At 40.3% G+C, this 26,530-nt stretch overlaps 1 protein-coding gene across 1 annotated transcript in view; it reads right to left on the reverse strand.

The window, feature by feature from the left end:
* The window catches only part of B3GLCT (beta 3-glucosyltransferase), a 93,630-nt gene that overhangs the window by 9,042 nt on the left and 58,058 nt on the right, over positions 1-26,530 (reverse strand). Inside the window, exons 8-12 of the mRNA XM_053456062.1 lie at positions 24,708-24,839; positions 15,921-15,990; positions 13,402-13,515; positions 11,591-11,690; positions 7,605-7,724 (exon numbers count right to left, since the gene is read on the reverse strand). Of these exons, the coding sequence (XP_053312037.1) occupies positions 7,605-7,724; positions 11,591-11,690; positions 13,402-13,515; positions 15,921-15,990; positions 24,708-24,839 (536 nt within the window). The remainder of the gene's footprint in view (positions 1-7,604; positions 7,725-11,590; positions 11,691-13,401; positions 13,516-15,920; positions 15,991-24,707; positions 24,840-26,530) is intronic.

A 26,530-nucleotide genomic window follows, 5' to 3' on the forward strand; every position in this document is an offset into this window, starting at 1 on the left:
TGTCTTATGATATCTAGCACAAGTAGTATCATTGTTCCAGAGCACTTCTAGGCCTCCAGCCACAATAAACACCAACATGATGTTCTCAAACTAAGCTTTGGGTCCAGTGATTTTGGTTTCCTCCATTCAGTTGTAAATTACAAGAGCAGAACCTCAGGGGCCTTTTTAACATCCCAGAATACAGAAAGTTCCACACTTAGAATAAAATAAACATTTTATGAACACACATTAAATTGTTGCGCAATCAGTTTTTCAATTTATTTGCTGAAGCAAAACAGATTTATTATCAGCATTTTAAAAATACATAAATCAATAAAATATGGGCAAAGAAGATATTATCGCAGAATTGTGCAGCAATTTATATAAATCTTGTAACAACTCTTTCACTTTATCAAATACCCTTTTCAACTATGAAGCCTTGTGCAAAATGTTATACACAAATAGGTTAGATTATATAAACCAGAAGAACCTGTGTACATGCAAAATACATATATATATATATATATATATATAACACTTATAATTTATCATATAACATATATCCACATACATATACATATTTTATAAATTGATAAAATTAACCGCATAGCTTTAAAACACCTCTACCTGGCTAATGATAATTAATACAATTGTGATTTTTGTATTTGAACAAACTTTTCCAAAGCAATAAGGTTATTTGGAGCCTTCCTTGAAAGTAAAATTAGTGATAAGGATACCTGGGAACTCTACATTTTTGCCTGGAGAGCTCCTGGAGAAGCACAGCGTCTCTGGTCCTCCAGGTCGACACCCAAATCCTCCGGGTTGCCGGAGGGGAGTCCTAACATTCCCCACTCATTTCCCCTTTAAACAAGGGTGTTTCCAGCAATGTCAGTGGGAATGCCCACTGATGTTGGCAGGAACGCCCCCTGACATCAGTGGGCAGTTCTAGCCTCTTCGCACATGGGTAGGCTCTGGGTAGCCTGAGGCAGCAAGTTCCCAGGTATGGTTAGGCAAGGTGGCTGGACGTGCAATCCAGGGCATGACGTGCACTACCAGACTTTCATTAATATTGTCACGCATCTCATCCTTTGAGAACGTTGGAGTGGGGATGTAATGGATAGTATTGGAGCAGTCCATGACCCCTTACCGCTTCCGAAATAGCCTGCTGCTCTGCGCATAAATCCGTTTGTGAGAGCCTCCATGTGAGGCCCCTTTGTTACCTATATCTGAAAACTTGGATTTTGAACCCAATGAGGGTCTCTTAGGTGTGGGAGGCTCAGAGTTCACCTTGACATGTACTTCTCTTTCCCTTTCAAGTCTGTCTTTCTACCAAGGAAGCTGCCAGTAAAGTTTGATTTATTTTTTTTTAAAAAAAACACATTTTCACATTCTTACTTGCAGTCACTTTTCCGAAAAGCTAACTCACTAAACTTGAGCAGTATGTGCATTCCAACTGTACATTAGTAGGCTATGCTGTAATGGTGCATTTTATTAAAACTGAGAACTATGCTAACCTTTGTAACATTTCCCTGTTATTTACTTAGCTTTATGAATAAGCTCAGAATGTATTTCTATGGCAGTGTGCTCTCTGCATACATTAAAACAAAGCTTGGAATAACCATGTCAAACTAATTAGGACTTCACAAACCCATTACTTTCCACTGTTCGTAAAACAGGCAGTGCTGCTTACTTTGCATGTATATTATTGAATGTGCCACTTTAATTGCCAACTTCTTTCATTTCACAGAGTGTTTTCAAGGCTCAGCTACAAATCTGAACAGAGAACATAAAATGCACTACCTTGGTCTGAGCTCTGCTCCGACTTCTCCCTGCCATTATGACATTGGCCAAGTATTAAATCCTACAACGGCTTGTCATTTGGTTTCTCTTGTTCTCATATTTCTTGCACTGCTGAACAGTTCTCCGACATTGAGACAAATGACAAAGTGCTCACAAAAGCTGCTTATGAATCATCTGTGGCACTGAAGTGTCTCCTGGTTTTCCCCAGGAAGCTTTATAACTTATCTGCTCTTTCTGCACCAGAAGCGCTTTTTTTTTCCCCTTTCAGTTTAACCGGAATGAACATTCCTCTGGTTGGGTGTGTACAGGGTATAATCACTTGGCAGGAGTACCCATGACAGATGGAAATTAAGTTAATCGATCTGCTTGCAAGTGAATCATGAAGCCAATGAAATTCAAAACCATTTACTTTTTCAAAACAGGTTGGCATAGTCGAGCATGGCAGGTTATTTATGTAGTCAATTGTTTTAATGTAGGGTACTTGTTAAAGTTTATTACTTCTGGAAACACCTCACTACATATTATGTTTATGCGACTCTTACAAAGCCATTGGTTTTATGCTGTTCTAGAGCCTAATTTATAACACAGGATGTAATTGCTGGTAAAAGTGATGACATAACCTTTTGGCTTCTAGAAACTCTGTGTGTTCTACTGTCTCCAGACTTTGGTACCTACAACTGAGTCTTACACATCGGCATTTCATATCCAGTAAGGACTGGAAGACTGGCCTTGATGCGCCATTTTTCTATCTCAGTCTGGTATTGTTTTTATAGGTACATTTGGTTACTACATACCAGTGGAGTTGTATTAAAGGAGTCCATGCGTCTAACTCAGTTTGGTGATAGCCAAGGCAGGCGGATAGGCAAAAGCTTAATTCAAGGTTAAGGAGCAGGGAAAACAAAGGGACAGGAACACAAAGCTAGAGCCACAATGCAGAACACTGGTGTGAGCATCAGAAAATCAGTCATACGCAGGGATGATATATATATATATATTGCTGCTGGGCGTGACCTCATGCATGATGCCGCAGAGCCCACCACCTTGAAACTCCTGCTGGTCCCATTTTTAGGGGGTAGAGAATGCTTGGCTATGAGCCTGCCCCCTCAAACTGACCTCTCCTCCTTGGGAACCCCGGCCCCAGCGCGATGATGCAGGGAGGTGCGGAGGTGGCCATGGAAGGAGAAGCAGCACCCTATCGCATGGCTGACCCGGCCTCAGAGTGACATATGGGGCTGTGGTCTTTTCTCTCCCAATTAATTTCTCCCCTTTGGTTAAGTTACTGCTTTGGAGTTGATTGGCCTGTGCAGACTTTGTAGGGGTGAGTTGAGGGCCTGCAAGACTATCTGAGCGAGTCTCCTATTGCTCCACCAACAGTAAGCCTCACACACAACTCATGGGATTTATAGAGATATTCACAGCACACACAGTGATATATCATAATTCTATTTGTTATTTATTTTGTTACAGGTAAAGAATACATGTTAACCCCTTCAGCACCGGGACGTACCTGGTACTTCCTGGTTACTGGTCACCGGTAGACCGGGACGTACCAGGTACGTCTCCTCCAAAAAACGCCCCCACATCACCACGATCGCGGTGATCGTGGAGGCGCTGCTGCTACTGTCTGCCCAGGACTCCTGGGCAGACAGCACAGCCTGTCTAAGCCCGCCCCCATGCCTACGATCACTCCCATGGAGTGATTTTGTAGGCAGAAACAGCGATTGCAGAAAGATCTGCAATCGCGGTTTCAGCTGCCACAGGCAGCTTCAGGGAAGGGGTGGGGGTGTTGAATGGGTCCCCACACAAGTGTGGGGACCTGACCCAACACCCCCCTGCTGCCTGATCGCTCCATGAGAGCGTCAGTGCAGCGTTAACCCCTTCAATGCCGCAATCGCGGCATTGAATGCCGCGATCGCGGCATTGAAGGGGTTAATTCCCGTTTTGTAGGGGGCTCTGCTGCTGGTGGTCTGCCTGGAAACCCAGGCAGACCAGCAACAGCAAAAACGAGCCCCCAGAAGTCCTCTGATCAGTCCTGTAGGACTGATCAGAGAGACTCCTCCCCTACAATCTCCAGTCTGTTGGAGATTGTGTCCCAGCTGCCAGAGGCAGCTTCAGGGACAGGGAGACAGGGTTCTTTGGTCTCCACATGAGTGTGGAGACCAGCCCCCCCACCCTCACCCTTCCTCAGTTAACCCCTACCCTTCTCTTCCTCAATTAACCCCTTCAATGCTGCGATTGTGTATGACCCCCATCGCAGCATTGCAAGGGTTAATATTAGTCCCCACAAGCTTGTGGGGACTAAATACCAGTCAATGCTGTGCTTCAATGGAGCATCAGCATTGAAAGAGTTAAAAAAAAAAATGTAAAAAATAATAATAAAAAAAATTTAAAAAATAAATTAATTTAAAAAAATTAATAAAATAATAATAATAATAAAAAAAATAACAGCACTGACCTGAAAGTCCAGGGTGCTTCCAGGTCAAATGCTGGGCTGATCAGATCGCTCCTGGCCAATAGGAGTGATCGGATCATTATGGCAGCCCACGGATGACCCTGCTCTACAAAGAGAGAGGGGTCATCTAGGGTAATTATGAAAAAACTAATTATTAATAAATGAAAAAATCATAATTATTACCTGATCACTTGTCGGTGACATTTTAAGTCGCTGATTATTGATCGGTCTCCCTGATTGATGTCAGCGGCCTAAACCTGTCACTTACAAGTAATCTGATAAAAAATATTTAAAAAAATGTAAATGCACATGTTCCAGTTTTGCCCTCATAGCTTCCTCAAATAATGCATGAACCATGCATGTGAGGCCTTGTTGGACTCATGGGATGTTGGTGAACAAAATGTGGTGCTTTCTTCCACTGTTGCACTTATGGTGTGCAAGAAATTCAGTGCAACATTGAAATGTATGCGTTAAAAACGCAATAAAATAATTTCCCTGTGAAGTTTGGCAGACATCAGTGAAGAAATGGCTAACTGAAAACTGTCAAAACTACCCTAGTTGAACACCTTGACTTGTCTACTGTTCATAAATGTATACTTTTATGGGGTAATTTACATTGGGGGGCTTCCAAAATCTCCCAAATGGGATATGGGCCCAGGAAACCAATTTCTGAAAATTCCAAATGTGAAAACGAAAATGCGCATGTTCCAGTTTTGCCCTCATAGCTTCCTCAAAAATTGCATGAACCATGCATGTGAGGCCTTGTTGGAACCGGGGGATGTTGGTGAACACAATTTGGTGTTTTTTTCTGCAGTTGCACATATTCTATACAAAATATAATATAAAATCTAAAGCAACATTGCAACATATGCAAAAAAAAAAAAATATATATAAAAATACCTCAAAATTTGGCAGCAATTGGCGATAAAATCCCTGTTTGAAAAGTGTCAAAATGACCCTAGTTGTACACCTTGATTTATCTACTGTTCATAAACATATAATTTTGGGGGGATAATCAGTATCTGTGACAACTATTGCAGTTATTAGACTACCATGCCAAATTTGAAAAAAATTACATTTCAAAAACGTAATGCATGCCTTGCAATATTTTCCCCTATACTGGTCAAAATAGATAAAAATCCTGGCCATGTTGGGTGGTTTCCAAATCAGGGCAACTTAATGAATATATTTGGGATAATTTTTTCCCATTGGTTCAATGTGTGTACAATTTGTATGTATACAAAACTGTAAAAAAATGCAATTTTTTCATTTTTTCCCCACTTTTTCCAGTTTATTTCAAATAAAACAATGTACTACCCAGCTTAATATGGTTTCAAATGAAAGCCCTACTTGTGCTGAAAAAAACAATATATGATTTGTGTGGGTGCACCACTTGATAAGAGAAAAATTACAGTTGAAGAAAGACATTGCAAAAACACAAAAACGGCTCCGGTCCTTTAGCGACACCCTAGCTTAAAAATCCCGGTCCTGAAGGGGTTAAGGTACCTAGAAAGTACTTTAAAAATGTATTCTTTGCTGATTGGTCAGTAGGGGACATTGCACTGTCCTTTTTAAAAACATATGCCACTTACAGCTCCCACCACCTGTAAAAGGTCACATCACTAACCCATAAATCTATGCTGCCTATTCACTCTCTAAAACGCATTGCTTGTTAACACTGTTTTTAATGGGTTCCCCTCAGGGGCTTCCTGCACTAAGGGGGTAATGGTTATGATAATGAATAAGGTAGGTTTGCCATAATTTTTAGGGTCCCCATGGTAAAATATACCGACTGCAAAACAGAAATATGTAACTTATACATATAATTAACACATAAACCTAGTGAAGTTGAAAGTCTCTCTTTAATGGGCACTCGCAAGCATTGACCTGGTGACTGCAATGGATGACAAGTTGAGTCACATCACTCAAGTAGACCTTTGACTTAACTAACCAATTATTCAACCTTTTTTGAGCATAGAAACAAAATATCAAGTTCAAATATAGTTTTAGTAAATATAATTTTATGAATACACTATTTACATATACGAGAGAGACGAAAGAGTATAGATCATTTTTACTCTCATATTTTGGCATAAAGTAATAATCCAATCAATGTATATCCCCAGATATCTGCTGAAGCTTCCTCGTGATAATGCTATTACGGGTCTCTTTTCACATCTATTAGAATATAATGTATGTATCAGCATTCTACCGTGCACATATAAATCTAACAGCACATGAAAAAATTATACAGTTTCCACTTCAGCCAAGGCAACTATTTAGTTCACACTGTCCAATATTTTCTTGTGGCTTCTGAGCCCATATAAATGGGACATAAATATCCAGCTGAGTGGTGTCAAAATGATTCCACTGTGATATGCCAGCATATATTATCTGATCACCTGCCACTATTGCAATGCAGCGATAAGTAGACAGTATTATCAGTTTAAATGAGGCCGATGGGGCTGCATTGGTACTGCAGCAAAAATTAAAGTCTTCATGCCGGCATTTGGTTTTCTAAGGAAATTGCTAAAAAGTGTTAATACTAGAAACAAATGGAATCTGAAAAGAAATTGGATGCATTTAAGTTTTAAAAAAATAAACATTTAAGACTCCTATGACCCTCAGTCAGCATTTTAAGGATAGATATTTGCTAAAATAAATGAACAGACAATAATTTATGCAAGTGGGATTTATGTTAAAAAAATAAATAAATATTTGGAGAGGTTTTAAATAAACAAATAATATTGAACATACTACCACACAAGAAGTCTGCTGCTGTTGATCCAGGACCATAATTATATATATAGATTATATATATATATATATATAGATATATATATATATAGATAGATATATATATATAGATAGATATATATACATACACACATCTATATATATGTACCTATACATATATACACACACACATATATACATAACTTTTCTAATTTTGCTTTTAATCAGAAAACAAATCCTCCTTTAGTATAAGGAAAAATGAGAGGATTTTTATAATATGAGTAGGATGAATTTGAATTCTTTATTTATCTGTACCAGCATTCGGGGATCACTCTACAAGGCAGGATAACATACATGGTACAGCGTTTGCATAGCAGAAGATGGCAGCATGTGGGTTAAATGGTGTTTTGTCTGAAGGCAAAATATTTTGAAAACCTTTGTATTATATATCTTTCCCAGAGGCTCTGCTGTTATTTGTAATCACTGGGAAGTAAATTTAATTAAAATACAGCTGTCTGATTTCCACATGCCTGAAAGTCTCAATGCATACAGTAAATAAAATTTGAGAATATTAAGTGGAAACACTTCACACATTTATATTTGGATGGTGCAGTAAGAGATTTCATTAATCACTTACCCTCCTCCTCCAGTAATATAACTGTATCCCCGCGCTCCTAATCCATAACCGTAACGCTCCCCAAGAAATATTGATTCATTCGGATCATAACAACTAAGTAGTTTCCGTAATCTTGAGAGACTGATCATAAAAAAAGAGAAATAAATATTAGGGAAGAATCGGCTACTGAAACCAAATTAATTCACTATTGCTAAAACGCTTCATTAAATAATTCCATAAAATCATATCAACACAAAAAGAAATCTCCAGCATTTTAAATTCTTAAAACTTAAAGGCACAGGCACCTATTTTGTTCAGCCATCCGTGAAGCAAGTCTAGTTTGTCTCACTGACCACTCATTCTCAAACTGCCGACATCTATCTGTAAACAGAGCGTGGAGTCTCAGAGAAGGTGAAGGGAAGCAGTCAAGGACGGGAGGAAGACAGGGAGAGCATGAGAGAGAGGGTTGGTGAGTGCGGGGAGTGCTTGGGCCTTTAGATAGACTATAAATATAGAAGATGAAAAAGCTTCTTAAATGTTTCTTTGTTAGTTTTATGTGATTGAACCATTAGATGAAATAATAAAATGTCTTTTGAGGTTTATTTCCGTAGCATACTAAAGCATACAATACTTAAACTTTTCCTTAAAATATGAAAGCCACTACTTTGGCAACTAGTGAACAGAAAGACTCAAGGTACATAAACACTTATCATTGAAGCTTTGAAATGTACTGCCTTGGGGTAAGTTTAAAGGAACAGTCATGTATATGCAAATGACTATTACTGCTGTATATGCTATCTGGAGAAAAGTATAGTTAAAATGATACCATTTATTGGCTAACTGAGAGTTTGATTGCGAGCTTTCGAGACCAAGTTGTTAGGTCCCTTCCTCAGGCATTAATGAAGCTAACACAGACTTATCTAAATACAAAAGCACAATTCACACATTAACAAAGACATTAGATAAACACAGAGGTATTGGGGAATTTGTTCAGCAGTAAATTAGTTGGACTAGTAGAGATCCAATGGACAGATATGGTTCAATCAAAGCATCGTTGGTCAGTTCACTCCCTGGTTAGAGGGGCCATAAAACCATTAGACATATGCCAGATCCATGAAGGTGTCAAATGTTCCCAGGAATAAGCTGTTTGTAGTGAAATCGAATTGTGGGAGGATTAATGGTTGGTGATGTTATAATGGGAGATGAATTCTCTGTCTCTGTTGAGGCCAGTAAGTAGGGTATTAAAACGGTATATTAGTTTGATCTCCCATATCTTTCTCTCCCTCTGGGTGCGGAACGATCCCATCGGTACTGACAGCTTCACATCCTGAATGCTGTGTCCAGGCTGACAGAAGTGTTCTCCAACAGGTGTATCTACTTTTTTCTGTTTGATGGTATGTCTGTGGGAATTAAACCATTTGTGTAATGCTTGGCCTGTTTCCCCCACGTACATCGCTGTTGGGCATCTAGCACACATGATGAGGTACACCACGTTAGATGATTTGCACGTAAAGCAGCCATTGGTTTTGTGGTGTAAGTGTGAGCCAGGTATCTGTATTTCATCTGTGGGAAGGATGTGTGCACAGGTCTCACATCTCTTTTGTTGGCAGGGAGAGGTACCATTTGCTGTTCGCCTGTGAAGGGTGCTCCTCACTATACATTGTTTGAGATTGGGAGGTTGTTTGAATGAGAGCAGTGGGGGATGTGGGAATATCGTCCAAAGTCTTTCATCAGTGTGCAAGATTTCTTGTAGTTCCTTTGAGATCTTGCGCAGGGCTTCCATTTGTGGATTATAGGTGACCACTAATGGTACGCGATCTCTTTTTTGTGGCTGCTGGTATCTCAGGAGGTTTTCTCTGGGGATATTGATGGCTTTCTGTATTTGGGAGTCTGTGATTTTTGTACTGTACCCATGGTTTATGAATTCCTCCCTGAGATTCTGGAGGTGTTTATCTCTGTCCATAGGATCCGAACAGATGCGGTTATATCGAATAGCTTGACTGTAGATGATTGAGTTTTTGGTATGTCTGGGATGGAAGCTGTTGTGTTTCAGATAGGTTGGTCTATCTGTTGGTTTGCGGTAGAGTGAAGTCTGAATGGACTTGTTCTTTATGTAGATGGTAGTGTCCAGGAACTGGATGTTAGTGCGGGAGTAGCTCAGTTTCAGCTTTATAGTGGGATGAAAGGCATTGTAGCCTTCATGAAATCTGAGGAGTTCCTCTTCGCTACCAATCCAGATGATTAGTACATCGTCGATGTAGCGGAGATATACCAGCGGTTTGTTGTGGCAGGTGGAGATGTAGTCCTCCTCCAGTCTGGCCATGAATAAATTGGCATATTGTGGTGCCATTCGTGTGCCCATTGCGGTCCCCATTTTTTGGAGATAAAAGTCCTGTCCAAATGTGAAGTAGTTGTGGTTGAGGATAAAATGTATTAGTTGTGTAATGGGTTCCATTCCTAGGTTCTCCTGTTCTAGGTATTTGCGGCAGGCTGCTATACCGTCACGATGGGGAATGTTGGTGTAGAGGTATTCTACATCCATGGTAGCAAGAATGGTGCCCTCAGGAACTGTGCCGATGTTGGTAAGTTTGTTGAGAAGATCGGTGGTGTCTTGGAGGTAACTGGGCAATCCCTTTACTAAGGGTTTAAGGATTTTTTCAACCCAGCCAGAATTATTTTCTGTAAGGGTTCCGACTCCTGAAATGATGGGTCTTCCGGGGTTTCCCTCTTTGTGTATTTTGGGGAGCAGCGTTTGTGGGGTCCTGCTGAAGTTGGATGTAGTGTCTGTCATCAGAGAGTTGTCTGTGTGCTTCTTTTTTGTAATCCTCAGTGTCCATAATAACTACAGCACCTCCCTTATCTGCTGGTTTAATTGTAATTTCTTGATTGTTCTTAAGTGATCGAATAGCCTTCTGTTCCTTCTTAGTTAGGTTGGCAGTTTGTTTGGTATTTTTCTCTAATATTTCCGAGTTGACTCTGTGTCTAAAGCTCTCTATATATCGGTCGAGTGTAGGGTTATATCCTGGTTTTGGAGTCCAAGTGGATTTCTTTGTAGTCAATTTGTTGTGTCTTTCCATAGTGTCACTGGTTGCATTGTCCGTTCTGTCATGAAAGAATTCCTTGAGTCTAAGTTTTCGAAAGAATTCCTCCATATCACTGCACAGGGTTATTTTGTCCAGAGGTCTTGTTGGGCAAAATGATAGACCTTTAGAGAGTACTGACAGTTCTTCCCTGTTTGGAGTGTAAGTGGAGAGGTTAATCACACAGCTTTGTCCAGTTGGTTTGGGAGGTTCTGTTGAAGATCCCGAAACTAGCCTTAATCTCTGTAATTTCTTCTTCTTTGTGTTGATGAGTGCTTTTTGGAGTCTTTTATAGTACTGCTGTAGATATTCTTTGTCCTCTGTGTTTGGTTCCAGTTGTTCATCGAGAGTAGATATCTCTGCGTTAACTTGTCTTTTTTTTGTTGTAGCAGATTTTGATGAGTTTGTTCCGTATCCGTTCTGATGTTCTGATACATATTTCCTGTGTGTACCGATTGTTGTAGGTGTCCAGGGTAGGATTCTTAAGAATTAATCCTTTAGGGATGAGGTTTTCTTTTTTACATCTGCTCAGGAAGAAGATGTCACTGTCCAGTTGTGCAAGTTTCTTTAGGGAATTCATAAGCTTCATTGCTGTGCGGTACTTTCTGGTATCTTCCATATTAAAATGATAAAAAGGTTTTGTACCGTGTTAGCCGTTGAGAAAACAGGAGAAAAGTATAGTTAAAATGATACCATCATTTTAACTATACTTTTCTCCTGTTTTCTCAACGGCTAACACGGTACAAAACCTTTTTATCATGTGTATATGCTATCTTGCACTGATCTCACAGATGAGCTCCTAGCTTGCAAAATATTCTATCTGCTTCCTAGATTCTGCAGAGATTAGCCATACAAAATACAAAAATGTTGTTATACACAGGAAAACAGAATAAAAATAGATAAAAAAAAAACAAAACCTTAACATACCTGATCAGTGTGTCATCATCAACTATGATCAGCCAATATGTCCGTGGAGTGGTAGATCTTAAAAATCTTTCCAGTATGGCAAAAGTTTTGCCACAGTGCCCTAAAAAACAATATAAACACATCCATAAAAGCTTTTTACATGTCTATGAGAAAATCACAATACAGAATACACAGGTTCCTAAGGATACTTTGTATAGACAGATCAGCATGCAAATGGTCTAAAAGGATACACTGCTGTCTATACAGATCATTAATATCCTGGTTATTACTAGAGCTATTAATAGCTCTAATAAAAGTTACATTTTATTCCACACTTAAACAGTTGCAAGACATCTTATAAATTGTAATATTTGTTTTGCCTTTTGTACCATTATACCATGTGATGTGATGCACAGTTTGATATATACAGAGTGCCTTGCAAAAGTATTCACCCTCCTTGGCATATTTCCTATTTTGTTGCATTACAAACCGGAATTAAAATGGATTTTTATTTGGTTTTCACGGACATACACAAAATATTCCACATTGGTGAAGCGAAATGAAAATAACTTAAACAAAGCAAACAAAAAAATAAATAGAAAATAAATCGCTATGCCCCTAAATAAAAATAATATATCAAAAGGAATGTACTATAAAAATTATTTCACAAAATGAGAATTTTAATTTCAAAATTTAAATATAAAGATAAATACATCTGTTTTATACCTCATAATCTGAAACATTTAATTCTGGACAGGACCGGTCTGTGGATGAAATGTGGCCCTGGCCTTATCACGCAGCGTCCTCCTGCATACTGTAGCCAGGTGGCCGGTCCAGGAATAATTCTGGCTAATCTAGATTGTATTGCCTTAACCTTAATTTATCCATCTAGGCTAAATAATAAATAACTGTAGGTCAGAAATCCAAAAAGCAGAGAATCGCATTGAAAACAGTGCTATTACATTAGGGGGACAGGGTTAAAACAACAATGACTAAAACTGACCATATACAATTTGACAACAGGGGCAGGCATGATTGTCCCTTTAAGAAATTACAGCTTCTTTATTACAGAGAGAAACAATAGAACACTCAACCTGTGTACGTCACAGAATTTCTTATGCATATTTATTATGGAGTACCTTCCAATTTTTACAAGGGCTCATTACATTCTGAACAATTACAGCTACAATTACGGAAGTTTTTTTCTTCTTTGCTGTTAAAACTGGAATAAATCAGCATGTTGTATATTGCTTTGTTTCTTGTCTTTATCACCATATGATATACATCTTAAGTTGCCATTTGTTTTATGGAACCTTCAAAATCACCGAGGGTGCAGAGGCTTTAATTTATATAATGGAAAAATCCATTATTTACCGCCAAATGAAAATGATGAGGCAGTTTACTGAACAGTCATAACTCAGCATTCAAAAGGGGACTCTCCAGTCATCATGTGGACTTTGGGGCATATGGTCACTGAAATGTACCTCCAAAATGCATGGAGGAATTAGGCCCACTTAGGTGATGAGGGGGGAGCAACAGAGCACCTGAACACCTAAGGCAGCCCTGGATAGAACCTAACAAGCGCTCCTTCTCAATGCCTATCAACTTCAGGTAGCAACTTTATATAACGTGCCACCGGTGCGAATATGCCACGTGATTTCCACGTCATATGCAGACTAGATGTGTCGAAAGGTTCTTGCCTACTGTCAAATTCTGTTTCTAATTGCTTGGAAAAAATGTGCCTTTATAATTCATGTTTAACATATACATAAACAATGTACAGAACTTGCTTAATAATTAACCGTAATCACAATCATAAGCCACAGACTCACCTCTCTCAACATTGGGTATTCCCAAATCCACCGTAGGGATTGTGTCATCTGCGTAATCGCTATAATATTCAAAATGTACAGCATCTTTTTCCCAGGTTTTCTTTACAACTGGAACTGCGAATAAAGCAAGAAAGCATGGTGATGCCTTCCAGAAAAATGATTAACTGTTTTCTTTTTTCCCGCATGGAGTTTTATGATGAGCAATACTCAAGGATGGAGAAACATTTGGCATTACATCATTCCCATTTTTTAACATCAGAATATTTAGAAAAAAACGTTTTTAAAGCATGATCACAAAGTGTAAGTTATATGTTTCCAGTATAATATAAAATGCACAAGTGTATAAGCAACTTAATAATTAGAATACTAAAGAGAGAGGCATAAGAACGATGTTAAGGATCACCCAGGCCTATATTAACAAGGAGTCCTGAGACATCTCTGATGGGTTTACATGTTCTAGAAGAGTATTTTTTTTCTGCGGGAAGTCAGACTCACTGGCATGCGTTTCAGTCGAACAGTCTAGCATATTCTTCTACTTATACACATTTATGCGTCTACGCGTGCCATGAAAATTCTCAGAAGATGTACACAGAATTTGGTTTAGAACTAATTCTTTTCCACCTTAAGTACCGAAGGTTCTTAGTACCTTAAAGGGTGTACTTTTTTGACATTTTTAATATTTGTTGGTTTAATCAAGATTCCCATTTCCAGTGTTTGATGTACCCACACAAATGATACATGATTTATTTCAGAAACAATAGGGGTTTCATTTGAAACCATAGAAAGATGCAAAAAATAATAATTGCATGTGCTTTTATGTAAAAAATCTATAGTAAAATTATTTTCTTTAATTTTTAGGGCTCTTGTACATGTTATGTATGCCAGTGGTGTCACAATAACATCTCCCTGTATTACCGTATTTGGCCGAATATAGGCCGCACCCCCCACACACTTTAAGTCTTTAAAGTGGGGGTGCGGCCTATATTCGAGGTTTAGCACAGGAATGCCCAATTCGTATCACCTGACGCTCGGGACATGCAGTTCCGGGCAGTTCTTCTGCATCCTACTCTCCGGTACGCTCAGACAGCCTCCCCTGCCAGCACTTTCCACGGGGGGAGTGCCGGCACGGGAGGTTGTCTAAGCGCATCGTGCAGACGTTCACCCGCAGCGGCGATGCACGTAAACGAACTCCGCTGCCTCACCAGGGGGGGGGCTTATCTTGTAGAGTCACAGAGTTATGGAGAGAATGTCCCATTTGGTTGTTAAAACCTCTGATCAGCATGATCTGGAATCATGGTCGATGAGCAAAGAACTGCCATCCATGTAAATTCATACGACTCTTGGAGTGTTCACAGATTTACATTTACAGATCGTTTTTATATTCTATGCTATTCGTGGATCATTTATTTTATTTCTTGTAACTTACTTTGTGTTGCTTATTTTAATATTTTCGTAGATCTCAGAAACAGCATTATTTTGTATGCTTGGTTGATTTTTTTTGTTATATTTTCTCTTATTATTGCTTTCCTTTTTGACACAAAAATATTAATGCTTCATTGCTAATATTTGTAATTTGGTAAACCAATATTCTGATATTCATGAAAAATGAATACTTGCACTCTTCAAACACAGGAAAATACCTATATAAATAAAAGATGTATATGTTTAACTATGCATTATGAAGAACCACTTCTGACGAGTCTCTCAAAGCTAGAACTTACTTCAGCCTAAACAAGAACAACAAGCAATAGCTGGATCAGAACTTGTCACCTTAACAGCAATAACAAGTGCGATAGTGTGCTCAATAAAATGGCCTGGTTAATTTAAATAACTTAATGCCTTTTTTAGAATATGTCTTTAAGATTACCAAACAACAGTTACAAGTATTTTGAAATGATATGAACTGATTACTATGCAATCATTCCTTACAAAGTGAGCTGTCTATTGGTCTAATGCACCCAACAGAACAGTATAGTGTGATCAAAACCACAACTTGGAGTGTCCAAAGCTGCCCTTGAGCGTCATAGAATTAGAATGTATATATTTATGGAAATTACACAATTCTGGCAGCATGGCTTTTTGTAGGGGCAAATGTAGCCCCAGACAGCCTTTAGCGGGACAGAACTAGGCAGGGAGCATGGGTAGATAGGTGGGGAGTAGGCAGAATGTGAACAAGGGCAGATATGGCACCATGCCACCCCCTTGCCCAGAGAAAGAAGAAACTGACCCAGAGACCTGGCACAGGACTTCACCTAGCGATTTTGAGTGAAACCCAGAGAGTCGCCCAATATGTTCCTTTGTAAATTATTTAATTACACATAAATGAAACAATATGCTAAGAATTATACCAAGTGTATTTGTATTCCGGGCACACCCGGTATTGTACATTTTTCATTACAGGCTAAGAAACTGTTTCCATAACACAATTTTCATTACAGGCTTAGGAGTTTCCAATGTTCCACTCTATTTCACTAAACATCAACATGCAGATATATACTATACCAGAAAAGAAGACGTACTTCTATCTTTATGAAACTTTCGGCACGTTTTTATAGCAACAAATATATCATCCTTATTCACTGGATTACCCTGGAAAATGAAACAAAAAAATATTTGTTTGAAAAATAGACTAGAAAACAAGGTTGGGGCAAAATTACGATAGTCAGTAGTAAAATTCCATATTCTGTCTCAGCATTAATGCATAAAGTTTCAGACAGATAAATGTAACAGCTGTATATTTTAAGAAACTATTTTTCAACACATCCAAAAGCTGTATTTCTAAAACTGTATAATATGGCAATTTTTCAAAACAAGTTTACCTATGGAAGGAAAAATTGACTGCATGTTTTTCGATAGCAATTTCATAAAATAACACAATAACTCAAATTTCATTTAAATAACGGGCACAATTTAATTTCCCCTTTTCACAAGCTGGAATGAATGATAAAAAAATTACAGTTTGCCATAAATTAATAAAGGCTGCATTGATTAGTACTCATAATAAAACCATGGCATCACGAATAGTTCTGAATAAGGGCCCACCAGGATCGTATTTTTTGGCGAGGATTTCCAGCTGGTTAACTACTTCAGAAAAACATCAAGAACTGCCACTTGGCAGGATATAAACAAAAGAAAAAGTAGTCTCTGCAACATCACCGCGGTCTATCTTTATGCTATATTGAACATGTAGCATTTGGACCCAGCTGGTCTTAGGCTAGATGCAAAACTAAATATGACTTTCCGATGGAAAAAATATACTGTATTTGCTCGATTATAAGACGATCCCCCAAAACTTGAATATTAATTTAGGAAAAAAAGAAAAAGCCTGAATATAAGACTACCCTATAAGAAAAAAGTTTTACCAGTAAATATTACCGTATTTGCTCGATTATAAGACGACCCCCCAAAATCTGAATATTAATTTATGAAAAAAAGAAGAAAAAGCCTGAATATAAGACGACCCTATAGGACAAAAGGCACGTCTGCCCCCAGGCTTGCCACAGAAATGCCTTATACCCCATATATGCCACTGTGTCCCATGATATGCCCTTTAACCCTCTAAATGCCACTGTGCCCCATGATACACATTTTAACCCTCTATATGCCACTTGGCCCTATGATATGCCTTTTGACCCCCTATGTGCCACTCTGCCTCCAGAAATCCTTATACCCCTATATGCCACTCTGGCATTTAGGGGATTAAAAGCAGGGCCGGCCCGACAATGGAGCCAAGTGGGGCAACCGCTCCAGGCGGCACTTATTTATTTTTTTATTTTTTTAAAGCGAAAGAGAGAGACTCTGCGGCGAGTCTCCCTGCTCGGTCTCGGTGCCGGCTTGTAATGCTGAGTGCCGGAAGATTACCTCATTTCCGGCGCTCAGCATTACAAGCCGGCACCGAGACCGAACAGGGAGACTCGCCGCAGGACTGCTGAAAGGTAAGTACAAGGGGGGGGGGGTAAGGGTAGATAATAGGGAAGGAGGGATAGGAAGGGTAGATAAGGGGGGGGCAGCATTTGAAAATTCGTCCCAGGCAGCATTTTGCCTTGGGCCGGCCCTGGTTAAAAGGCATATTATGGGGCAGAGTGGCATTTAGGGAGGAGGCAGAGTGGCGTATAGAGGGTTAAAAGGCATTTCTGGCGGCAGAGTGGCATTAATGGGGGTTAAAAGGCATTTCACAGAACACTCTGCCGCCAGAAATTCCTTATGTTACCCATTTAACACTCCCTCCTCCAAACTTACCGGTGCTTCTGAGTCCCCCGGTGCTTAGTCTGGGCAGCGTGTAGCGCTCTACACACTGCCCGGACTAATCACCGGGGACTCAGAAGCACCGGTAAGTTGGGGGGGGGCATAACACAGGAGGATCCAGGTCCCCTGCATCTGAGTCCCCGGTGCTTAGTCCGGGCAGCGTGTAGAGCTCTACGCGAATCGCGTAGAGCTCTACACGCTGCCCAGACTAAGCACCGGGGACTCAGAAGCACCGGTAAATTGGGGGGGGCATACACAGGAGGATCCAGGTGTCACGTTTTCACCCTTCGCTGGCTGGACTTGTTCATACTTTGTGTGGCTCATTCCCGTTTTCAACCACTAGTGGCCGCCCTTGCCACTCAGAACCACTCTGGCTGATTATCATGTCCAGGTGCACCTTGCTACCTGATTATCACAGCCTTTATAAGCCTGCCCAGCCCTGCAGTCTGGGCCTTGACATTGACGTTTGAGGACCACCTGCTTTGGTTCCTACTTCATTCCTGCTTTGGTTCCTGATTCGTTCCTGCTTTGGTTCCTGATTCGTTCCTGCTTTGGTTCCTGATTTGTTACCTGCCGTGTTCCTGAGTTGCGGCCAGCGCCCCACTAACTGGACTCCCTAGTCGAGTACCCTGCAAGTGGGCAACCTGCCGTGTGCCCTGCAAGTGGGCTTGCTGCCGTGCGTGCCCCAACCAGAGGGCTTCCTGCCGTGCGTGCCCCAACCAGAGGGCTTCCTGCCGTGCGTGCCCCAACCAGAGGGCTTCCTGCCGTGCGTGCCCCAACCAGAGGGCTTCCTGCCGTGCGTGCCACAACCAGAGGGCTTCCTGCCGTGCGTGCCACAACCAGAGGGCTTCCTGCCGTGCGTGCCCCAACCAGAGGGCTTCCTGCCGTGCGTGCCCCAACCAGAGGGCTTCCTGCCGTGCGTGCCCCAACCAGAGGGCTTCCTGCCGTGCGTGCCCCAACCAGAGGGCTTCCTGCCGTGCGTGCCCCAACCAGAGGGCTTCCTGCCTAGAGACTTTCGTTGTATATATATATATTGTATCATAAGTAATACAACTCTTTATCCTGATCTTCTGTCTGTGGTTTATTCCTGCGCCTGTCTGTAACAACCCCAAGCCATCATGCATCGTGGGGTACAGACAGAGCCCCTCGTATCCCCTGCACCTGGGCTCCTATCAGACCTGCTTCCCCGGTTCGTGACAGAAGGTCAAGGCCAATACAAGGAGTTTGCGGGGATACCTGCAGTACTGGAATTGTTGGCAGAATGTGTACTCCACCTATGCAAGTCAGTAAGGACTGTGTTGGAAGCTGATTGCGTGGACACAAAGACCAAGACCCAGACCATAAGTAAGAAGGCTGCTACAAAGAGCCGTAAGCGAGAGCCGCTCACTAAAAAAGAAAAACAAAGAAGACAAGAGGACGACTTATGTTTTTACTGCGGAGAGACTGGCCACAGGATAATGTATTGTCCGCACAAACCAGTCAAACCGTCCGCAACCCACCTGGAGAAACCCCATGCCCCGGAACCTGCATATGACGCCAGCAACGTCACAAAGCAGGAGCATACCCTGTCACATCCACAGACAGGTGATGCAGGGGTTAACCAGTCCTCGGCACCTGTGACTCCTACGCCCTCCATCACAATGTCAGAAGACCTCCAGACCTTGTCTGACACCCCCGAGTGGTCCTATATGGACAGTGCGTCATCTGATGCAGAGGTCATGGACACATCCATGGAGATCAACCCCCCGGCTGTTTGTGCAGTCAGAAGCACCACTCCTACCACTCACAGGAGTAGAAGTAGGACAAGACAAGCACATACCGGGACTATCACATCTGTGTATCCAGTAGCTGAGGCCTATCCAGCCCAACTCAGCACAACAGAACCTCTGCCATCAGATCGTGTAGTGACTTCCAACGGCAATGTAATATGTCGTGAAGATCTGGAAGCGTATGAGAAAGCACTATGTGCTAGGAAGAAGAAGAAGAAGAAGTCTCACCGCAGACGGTGAGACCACCGTTCCATGGTTCTGTGAGCATCCGGAGGCTGCTCCTTGCGGTGGGGGTATGTCACGTTTTCACCCTTCGCTGGCTGGACTTGTTCATATTTTGTGTGGCTCATTCCCGTTTTCAACCACTAGTGGCCGCCCTTGCCACTCAGAACCACTCTGCCTGATTATCATGTCCAGATGCAACTTGCTACCCGATTATCACAGCCTTTATAAGCCTGCCCAGCCCTGCAGTCTGGGCCTTGACATTGACGTTTGAGGACCACCTGCTTTGGTTCCTACTTCATTCCTGCTTTGGTTCCTGATTTGTTACCTGCCGTGTTCCTGAGTTGCGGCCAGCGCCCCACTAACTGGACTCCCTAGTCGAGTACCCTGCAAGTGGGCTTCCTGCCGTGTGCCCTGCAAGTGGGCTTCCTGCCGTGTGCCCTGCAAGTGGGCTTCCTGCCGTGCGTGCCCCAACCAGAGGGCTTCCTGCCGTGCGTGCCCCAACCAGAGGGCTTCCTGCCGTGCGTGCCCCAACCAGAGGGCTTCCTGCCGTGCGTGCCCCAACCAGAGGGCTTCCTGCCGTGCGTGCCCCAACCAGAGGGCTTCCTGCCTAGAGACTTTCGTTGTATATATATATTGTATCATAAGCAATACAACTCTTTATCCTGATCTTCTGTCTGTGGTTTATTCCTGCGCCTGTCTGTAACAACCCCAAGCCGACCTGCTTCCCCGGTTCGTGACACCAGGTCCCCTGCATCGCTGCAGGAGATCTGGATCTTAGCCTCATAGTCAGACCTATTTGAGGTCTGATTATAAGACGACCCTGATTATAAGATGAGGGGTATTTTTCAGAGCATTCACTCTGGAAAAAAACTCGTCTTATAATCGAGCAAATACGGTAATTCACATATAATTTTTTTTTCTTTCATATTTAATAAAAACAATATGTTTTATTTCCTTTTATTTGCCAGCCTGCTCCCCAATTATGCACATCTGCCCCCAGATATGCCTTATATGCCACTCTGCCCCCCAGAAATGCCATATACCCCCTATACATCACTCTGTCACTCTTCCTCCCAGATATGCCTTTTAACCCCCTATTTGCCACTCTGCCCCCCAGATATGCCTTATACCCCCTATATGCCACTCTGCCCCCCAGATATGCCTTATACCCCCTATATGCCACTGCCCCCCAGATATGCCTTATACCGCCTATATGCCACTGCCCCCCAGATATGCCTTATACCCCCTATATGCCACTGCCACCCAGATATTCATTATACCCCCTCTATGCCACTCTGCCTCCAGAAAGCCTCTATACCCCCCTTACCCTCCCCCAAATTAGCAGTGCATCCCTAGACTTCTCCCCGTGCTTCAGATTCCTTGGTGTCTAGTGGGGCAGCCGGTGGAGGTCTGTACACAGACAACCTCCGCTGCTGCTGCCGGGGTTTCTATGAATGAGCATGTGATGCCTGCGCTCCGTCATAGAAGCCCCAGAGGAAGTGCCGGCAGCAGCGGAGGTTGTCTGTCCGCATCGCACAGACCTCCCCCGGCTGCCGGAGAGGAGGATCCAGGTCCCCTGCAGCGCTGCGGGGCATCTGGATCTTAGTCTTGAAGTCAGACCTCAATTTGAGATCTGATTAGAAGACAACCTTGATTATAAGACAAAGGTTATTTTTTTTTAGAGCATTTGCTCTGGGGGGGAAAAAACCTCGTCTTATAATCTACCAAATAGGGTATATAATAAATAAATATATACACACACACTGTATATTTGATACCTTTTGTAGCTGCACAAATTATACTAGTCACTTCCTCACGCCAGAGACCCAGTAGCAAACTGCGATACCTTAAAGATCTGATCTGCATAGATAAACTTTCCAGTTTCCCCACTAACAGACTATTTATTTATACTTATTAGTAACAGTATTGGACAACTCACAACTTAAAAGGATATTTAGGCTGTAAAAAACAAATAATTTAATAGTTCAATGAGAACAATCAAAGCATGCAAAGGCAGGTTCCAGACGTGCTAATCACTAAGGATCATAAGCCTTTTCTAGATTCACATCAGAAGCATATCATTACTGATTACCAGAGCAGTCATTTGATCCCGGAGAGATGTTTGGGCTTACACACTTCTTCCAATACTGCCAACTGCTCATCCTTGACCCACCTATATTGCGCTTCCCCATCTCCTTCAGTTCAGCTCTACTCCCAGAGCTCTGGGAGAGGGAGAGCTCCAGTGGTCCATCCCTGGGATATTCCCAGAAATGTGCACAGCTACAGAAATGATAAATCCTTCTCTGACATTTACTTAGATCTTTCACTTCACATAACACAAGCCCATCTATCTGATTTTCCTAACCTGATTCTGAAAATAGTTTGTCCTGGACATTCAAAGAAAATAAAATGATGCAATAACAAAAAAAACTGTTACATTTTTTTTATTTACTATTGTATGACATTTCATGAGAATACATCTAATACAATTAAAGGAAAAACTAAACAGGAATAAAACATTCTGATCTGATAAAATCCCATGCGAACACAATGAAACCCATTTCAGCATATTTGAAATGATTCATACACACTTAACATCTGAACAACTGATTTGTATAAATGCATCTGGATTCCATTATTTCTCAGATGGAAAAATGGCTCTAGATGCAATATTTGCATAAACAGAAATTATTAAAATTCAACAATTTCATCCTGACAGCATTTTCAGTGGCTACAAAACAAGAAACGTCCCTAATTGAATTTGCCCTAAAGAGCACATACAAGTATGCAGACTTTCTTAACTCGCAGAACAAATAAATGAAATCTTTAATCAGCCTCTAGAAAAGAAACGTAAGAACAATAAGGAGAGTGCCGAGTTGGGCTTACAGACAAAAATTCCTAAAATTAAATGAAAAGTAATATTGATTAAGGATGGGTTTTTTTTTTTAAATTACATGAGATGACAACAAACAGTTTTAATCAAATTTCGATTTACCACATAATCTAATTTTTTTTTTTTTTTTTTTTTTTAGAAAAAACCAAACCAGTGGTGTAACATAATATGCTGGGATGTTCGTGGCGACCACCCTTGTCATATTTAAATCTAAATAGTTGTGTCCCTGAACATGTCACTAAATATACGTAAATTCCTTACTCATGTATGTGCTGCTTTATTAAGGAGCAGATTAAAGCACATACATATTAGTAATCAGCAGCAGGGGGCATTAGTGTCAAATTCAGGAATTAGTATCTTCTTGCACTACTCTTATACCTTGGTATCAAACATTGGATCTTGTTAACATGTGACAGGAGGTTTAGTGGGAACAGTTACAATCATTTCATTTTTCTCAAAGATATAACTAGTTTCAATAAGAAACACAAATTTGGCTGGAAGCCGTCAGCTGTCTTCTGTCAATCAGCAATACTGTTTCTCTCCCATGTATGTGTACTCGACAAATGTGTTGGGCCCTGAGCAGAGCAGTCATTTGTTCAGGACAGGCTAACATTCAATCTTATTTAACCATTTTAAGGACCCGGGATTTTGCTGGGTCAATGACTAGTTTGATTTTTCCATTTTTAAAATGTGGTTGTTTAAATGTAATATTCTTCTCTGTCATTTAACACACACATACAATTTATAGGTTATAGGACAGTTATAGCTTTCTTTGGATACTACATACATATATAACTGGCATTTCAGTATTAGAAATACATAAAAAAGGAAGAGAAATTAAACAATTTATTTTTCAACATTTTTACATTCATTTTGAGTCTGCTGTGTGATGCTGCAAGAAAATACCTAAATTATAGTTCATCAAAATCCCCTGATTAAAGTGAAACCACCTATGCATAGGGATGGCAGGTGTTGGGGGGCTAAAAGGCCAGATTTGGGACATGCACATTTTAGTTTTTCAACGTGGAATTTTGACATCCTGTGCCCATGTCTTATTTGGGACATTTTTTAAACCAATTTAATTTACCCCCATCAAACCATATATTTTTCAAAACGAGGCACCCCAGGGTTTTGAAAGCGTGGTATTTTAGAACTTTCCATGCACTAATAGTACTTTGTCAGTTTTTGGAAGCTATTTTTGGTGGGTTTTTCCATCCACATCCATTGTATTTCAAGTATGAATTTACAACTCATGGTATATGTCACTGCCAAACAACACCCTAATATGCATTCAGCAACATCTCCTGAGTACAGCGATACCACCCATGTATGCCAGGTTGTTTGGGGGCTAGAAGGCCACAGTTGGAACATGTGCATTTCAGTTTTTTAACTTGGAATTTTGACCAGCTCAATTATTTAGATAACACAAAACACATTAGCACATGGTTTGAAAAATGTGTAAAAAAAGGACTTTCGGTCAGCTGTCCAAAAGGACTTTTCATGGTGAGAAGGGCCTCCCAGAGCCATCACCAGACATTAACAACAACTAAGCTATTCTTAATTTGTCAAAAATTGCAAATTGAAAGTTAGAGATATCAATTAAAACAGCTTTTTTAAAAAAAAAAAAAAAAAAGAAAGTAACACATTGAGATGTTTACAATGAATAATTGTGTGGTACAAGAGTGAAACATGGTCTTATCACTATAGCAGCTAATAAAAGGTTTCTGCTACATGGATCACATTAGTTACTATTGTGATAAGAGCACTTTCATTAAAAAAAATATGATAATATATTTACGTCTAAGGAATGAGACAGTGAGCTAAATTTAGTTAACCAACTACAATGAAATGGATCAGAGCAGCAGAGAAACATTTTTGTGATTTAAATATCTAGTAAGATGATTACTAACCTATGTGACATATGCAGTTATTGTTATCTCACTATTCATATAAAGATTTATACTACAGTAAAATGCAATTAATCCACAAGCAGCGCTGAAGACTTGCCAAGAAAGGTCTTGTGTACGTCAGAAACATCAATTTAGATGAACTATGGAACAAGGTGGCTAATACTTTTCTATCTTTGTATATGAAAAATACATTAATGATTCCAAAATATATACTTTCATTGAATACAAGACATAAGTGTGCATTTAACTTTTGTGGGTACTCACACAGAGAGGCAGAGATCCATTAAAAGTTGTGGCACAGTTAGTAGCTTTGGTCGAGTCTGGATTATACGTACAAAACGCTGGCACTGGAGTAAGTGCCTGTCCATCAGCCTTCTGCCATATGTACAAAGCAATCTATTTAAGAAATAAAACAAAATGATTTGCTAGTGAAAGGACGACAAAAGCATTCATCACATCAACATCACTTGATTTTAAAACTCTTGCTAACTAAAAGTACATTTATCAGTTTTCCCTAATCTCTTTTACACAAATAAGTATAAATGTGCACTATACGAATACTTTAACCAACATATCCATGTTAAAAGTTGCTGGGCATATTTTTTTTAAATTAAGGACAATTCTTAAGAGTATGCAAGGAAATGTATCAATGCTAAGAAAAGGGTTTTGTTATATATATATATATATATATATATATATACACACACACACACAAACCAAAGGGGGCGACTGCAAACTCCGAAATATTGTAAATATACACAGGCTTTTATTTGCCCAGGTGCTCCAAAAATAGCCAGATATACGTAACCAAAGAAAAATGGGCACTCATAGGTCTTTGTAGTAAAGTGCATTAAACGCTAGTTTATTTCAGTCAGCACGGTCAACGTTTCGGACCACCTCCGGTCCTTTCTCAAGACTTGACACTCTGTTAAATCAGTTTATCCTTAATTTTATTTTTTAATAAAAACTGATTTTAGTACATCTACTTGTTGTAAGGACTATATTTTGTATAAACTCTTGCCCTTTGAGGATGATATAAGTAGAGAATCCATTGTGAACTGGACACATAGTGTGTATTTGACTCAACCTGAAATAGCTTTCTGATCCTATTGTCACGCCATATATTATGGTAAAGTAAAATATCACAAGCGCTGATCCCTCGTGCTGCCAAGGAATCTGCTAACTCTCTAAATGCAACCACATTAGGAATACTTCAATGTGACAGATCCTGTCTGCTTCTGATCTCAATGAAACTGTTACAAAAAGCATTAAACAACCATTAAACAGTCATGTCATAAAGGTCTGTCATTGGCTTTAAATGAGTAATGATTTATAGCACATTGCTAAAATCTGACACAGTCAATTCATCATACAATAAAATAACCACTAGAAAGCACAGCTAAAGGCTTATGGATGGGATCACTGGGATTAAGGGATTTTCAACATAATTCCAGATGACAGTTATAGACAGAACAACTTGCTTTTTTAAACAATGTTTTGTTTAACCTGCCCGGCTAGTGTATCTGTGGGCAAGATGCATGTTATTAGCTAGGTTTAGATAATCTACACAAGATAAAAACATTGTCATATGGGTATAACCTGGAAGACAAAGTTTGAGAGAAAATCAACCATCTGGAATATAAAAAAACAGACCTCTACAAAATCTGTTTTTTTTTTAATTATTTTTCTTAAACAGGTATTTTGTTGTTGAAGTACTGTAACTTCATTCTCATTAAGAGCCCCTTCAGTTATCATACCTGAAGCCCTCACTCTTCAATATTTTGGTGATGGAAAGGGGACATGCAAAAAACAAAAATAAAATTGTTAGAAGCCTGTGTTTACCTGCATGCTATTGTATTTTTTTGATGGGGTGTTAATATGAGTTGGCTTTAGTTAATTTGTGAGTTTTTATTTGCCAATTTGCATGTATTTAGTGAAAAGACTGCTTTGCTTACAGACCAGATAGTGTAGATTTTATCACAAGGACAAGATTTGGTGCTAGCTACAGCCTCTTTGAATTCTATGGTTTTACATACCAGGACATAATAATCTGCGTTCCTCAGCAGGTCCAAGAATACAACCTCAGA

The sequence above is a fragment of the Spea bombifrons genome, chromosome 2 (genome assembly GCF_027358695.1).
Source record: "Spea bombifrons isolate aSpeBom1 chromosome 2, aSpeBom1.2.pri, whole genome shotgun sequence".
Classification (NCBI taxonomy): domain Eukaryota; kingdom Metazoa; phylum Chordata; class Amphibia; order Anura; family Pelobatidae; genus Spea; species Spea bombifrons.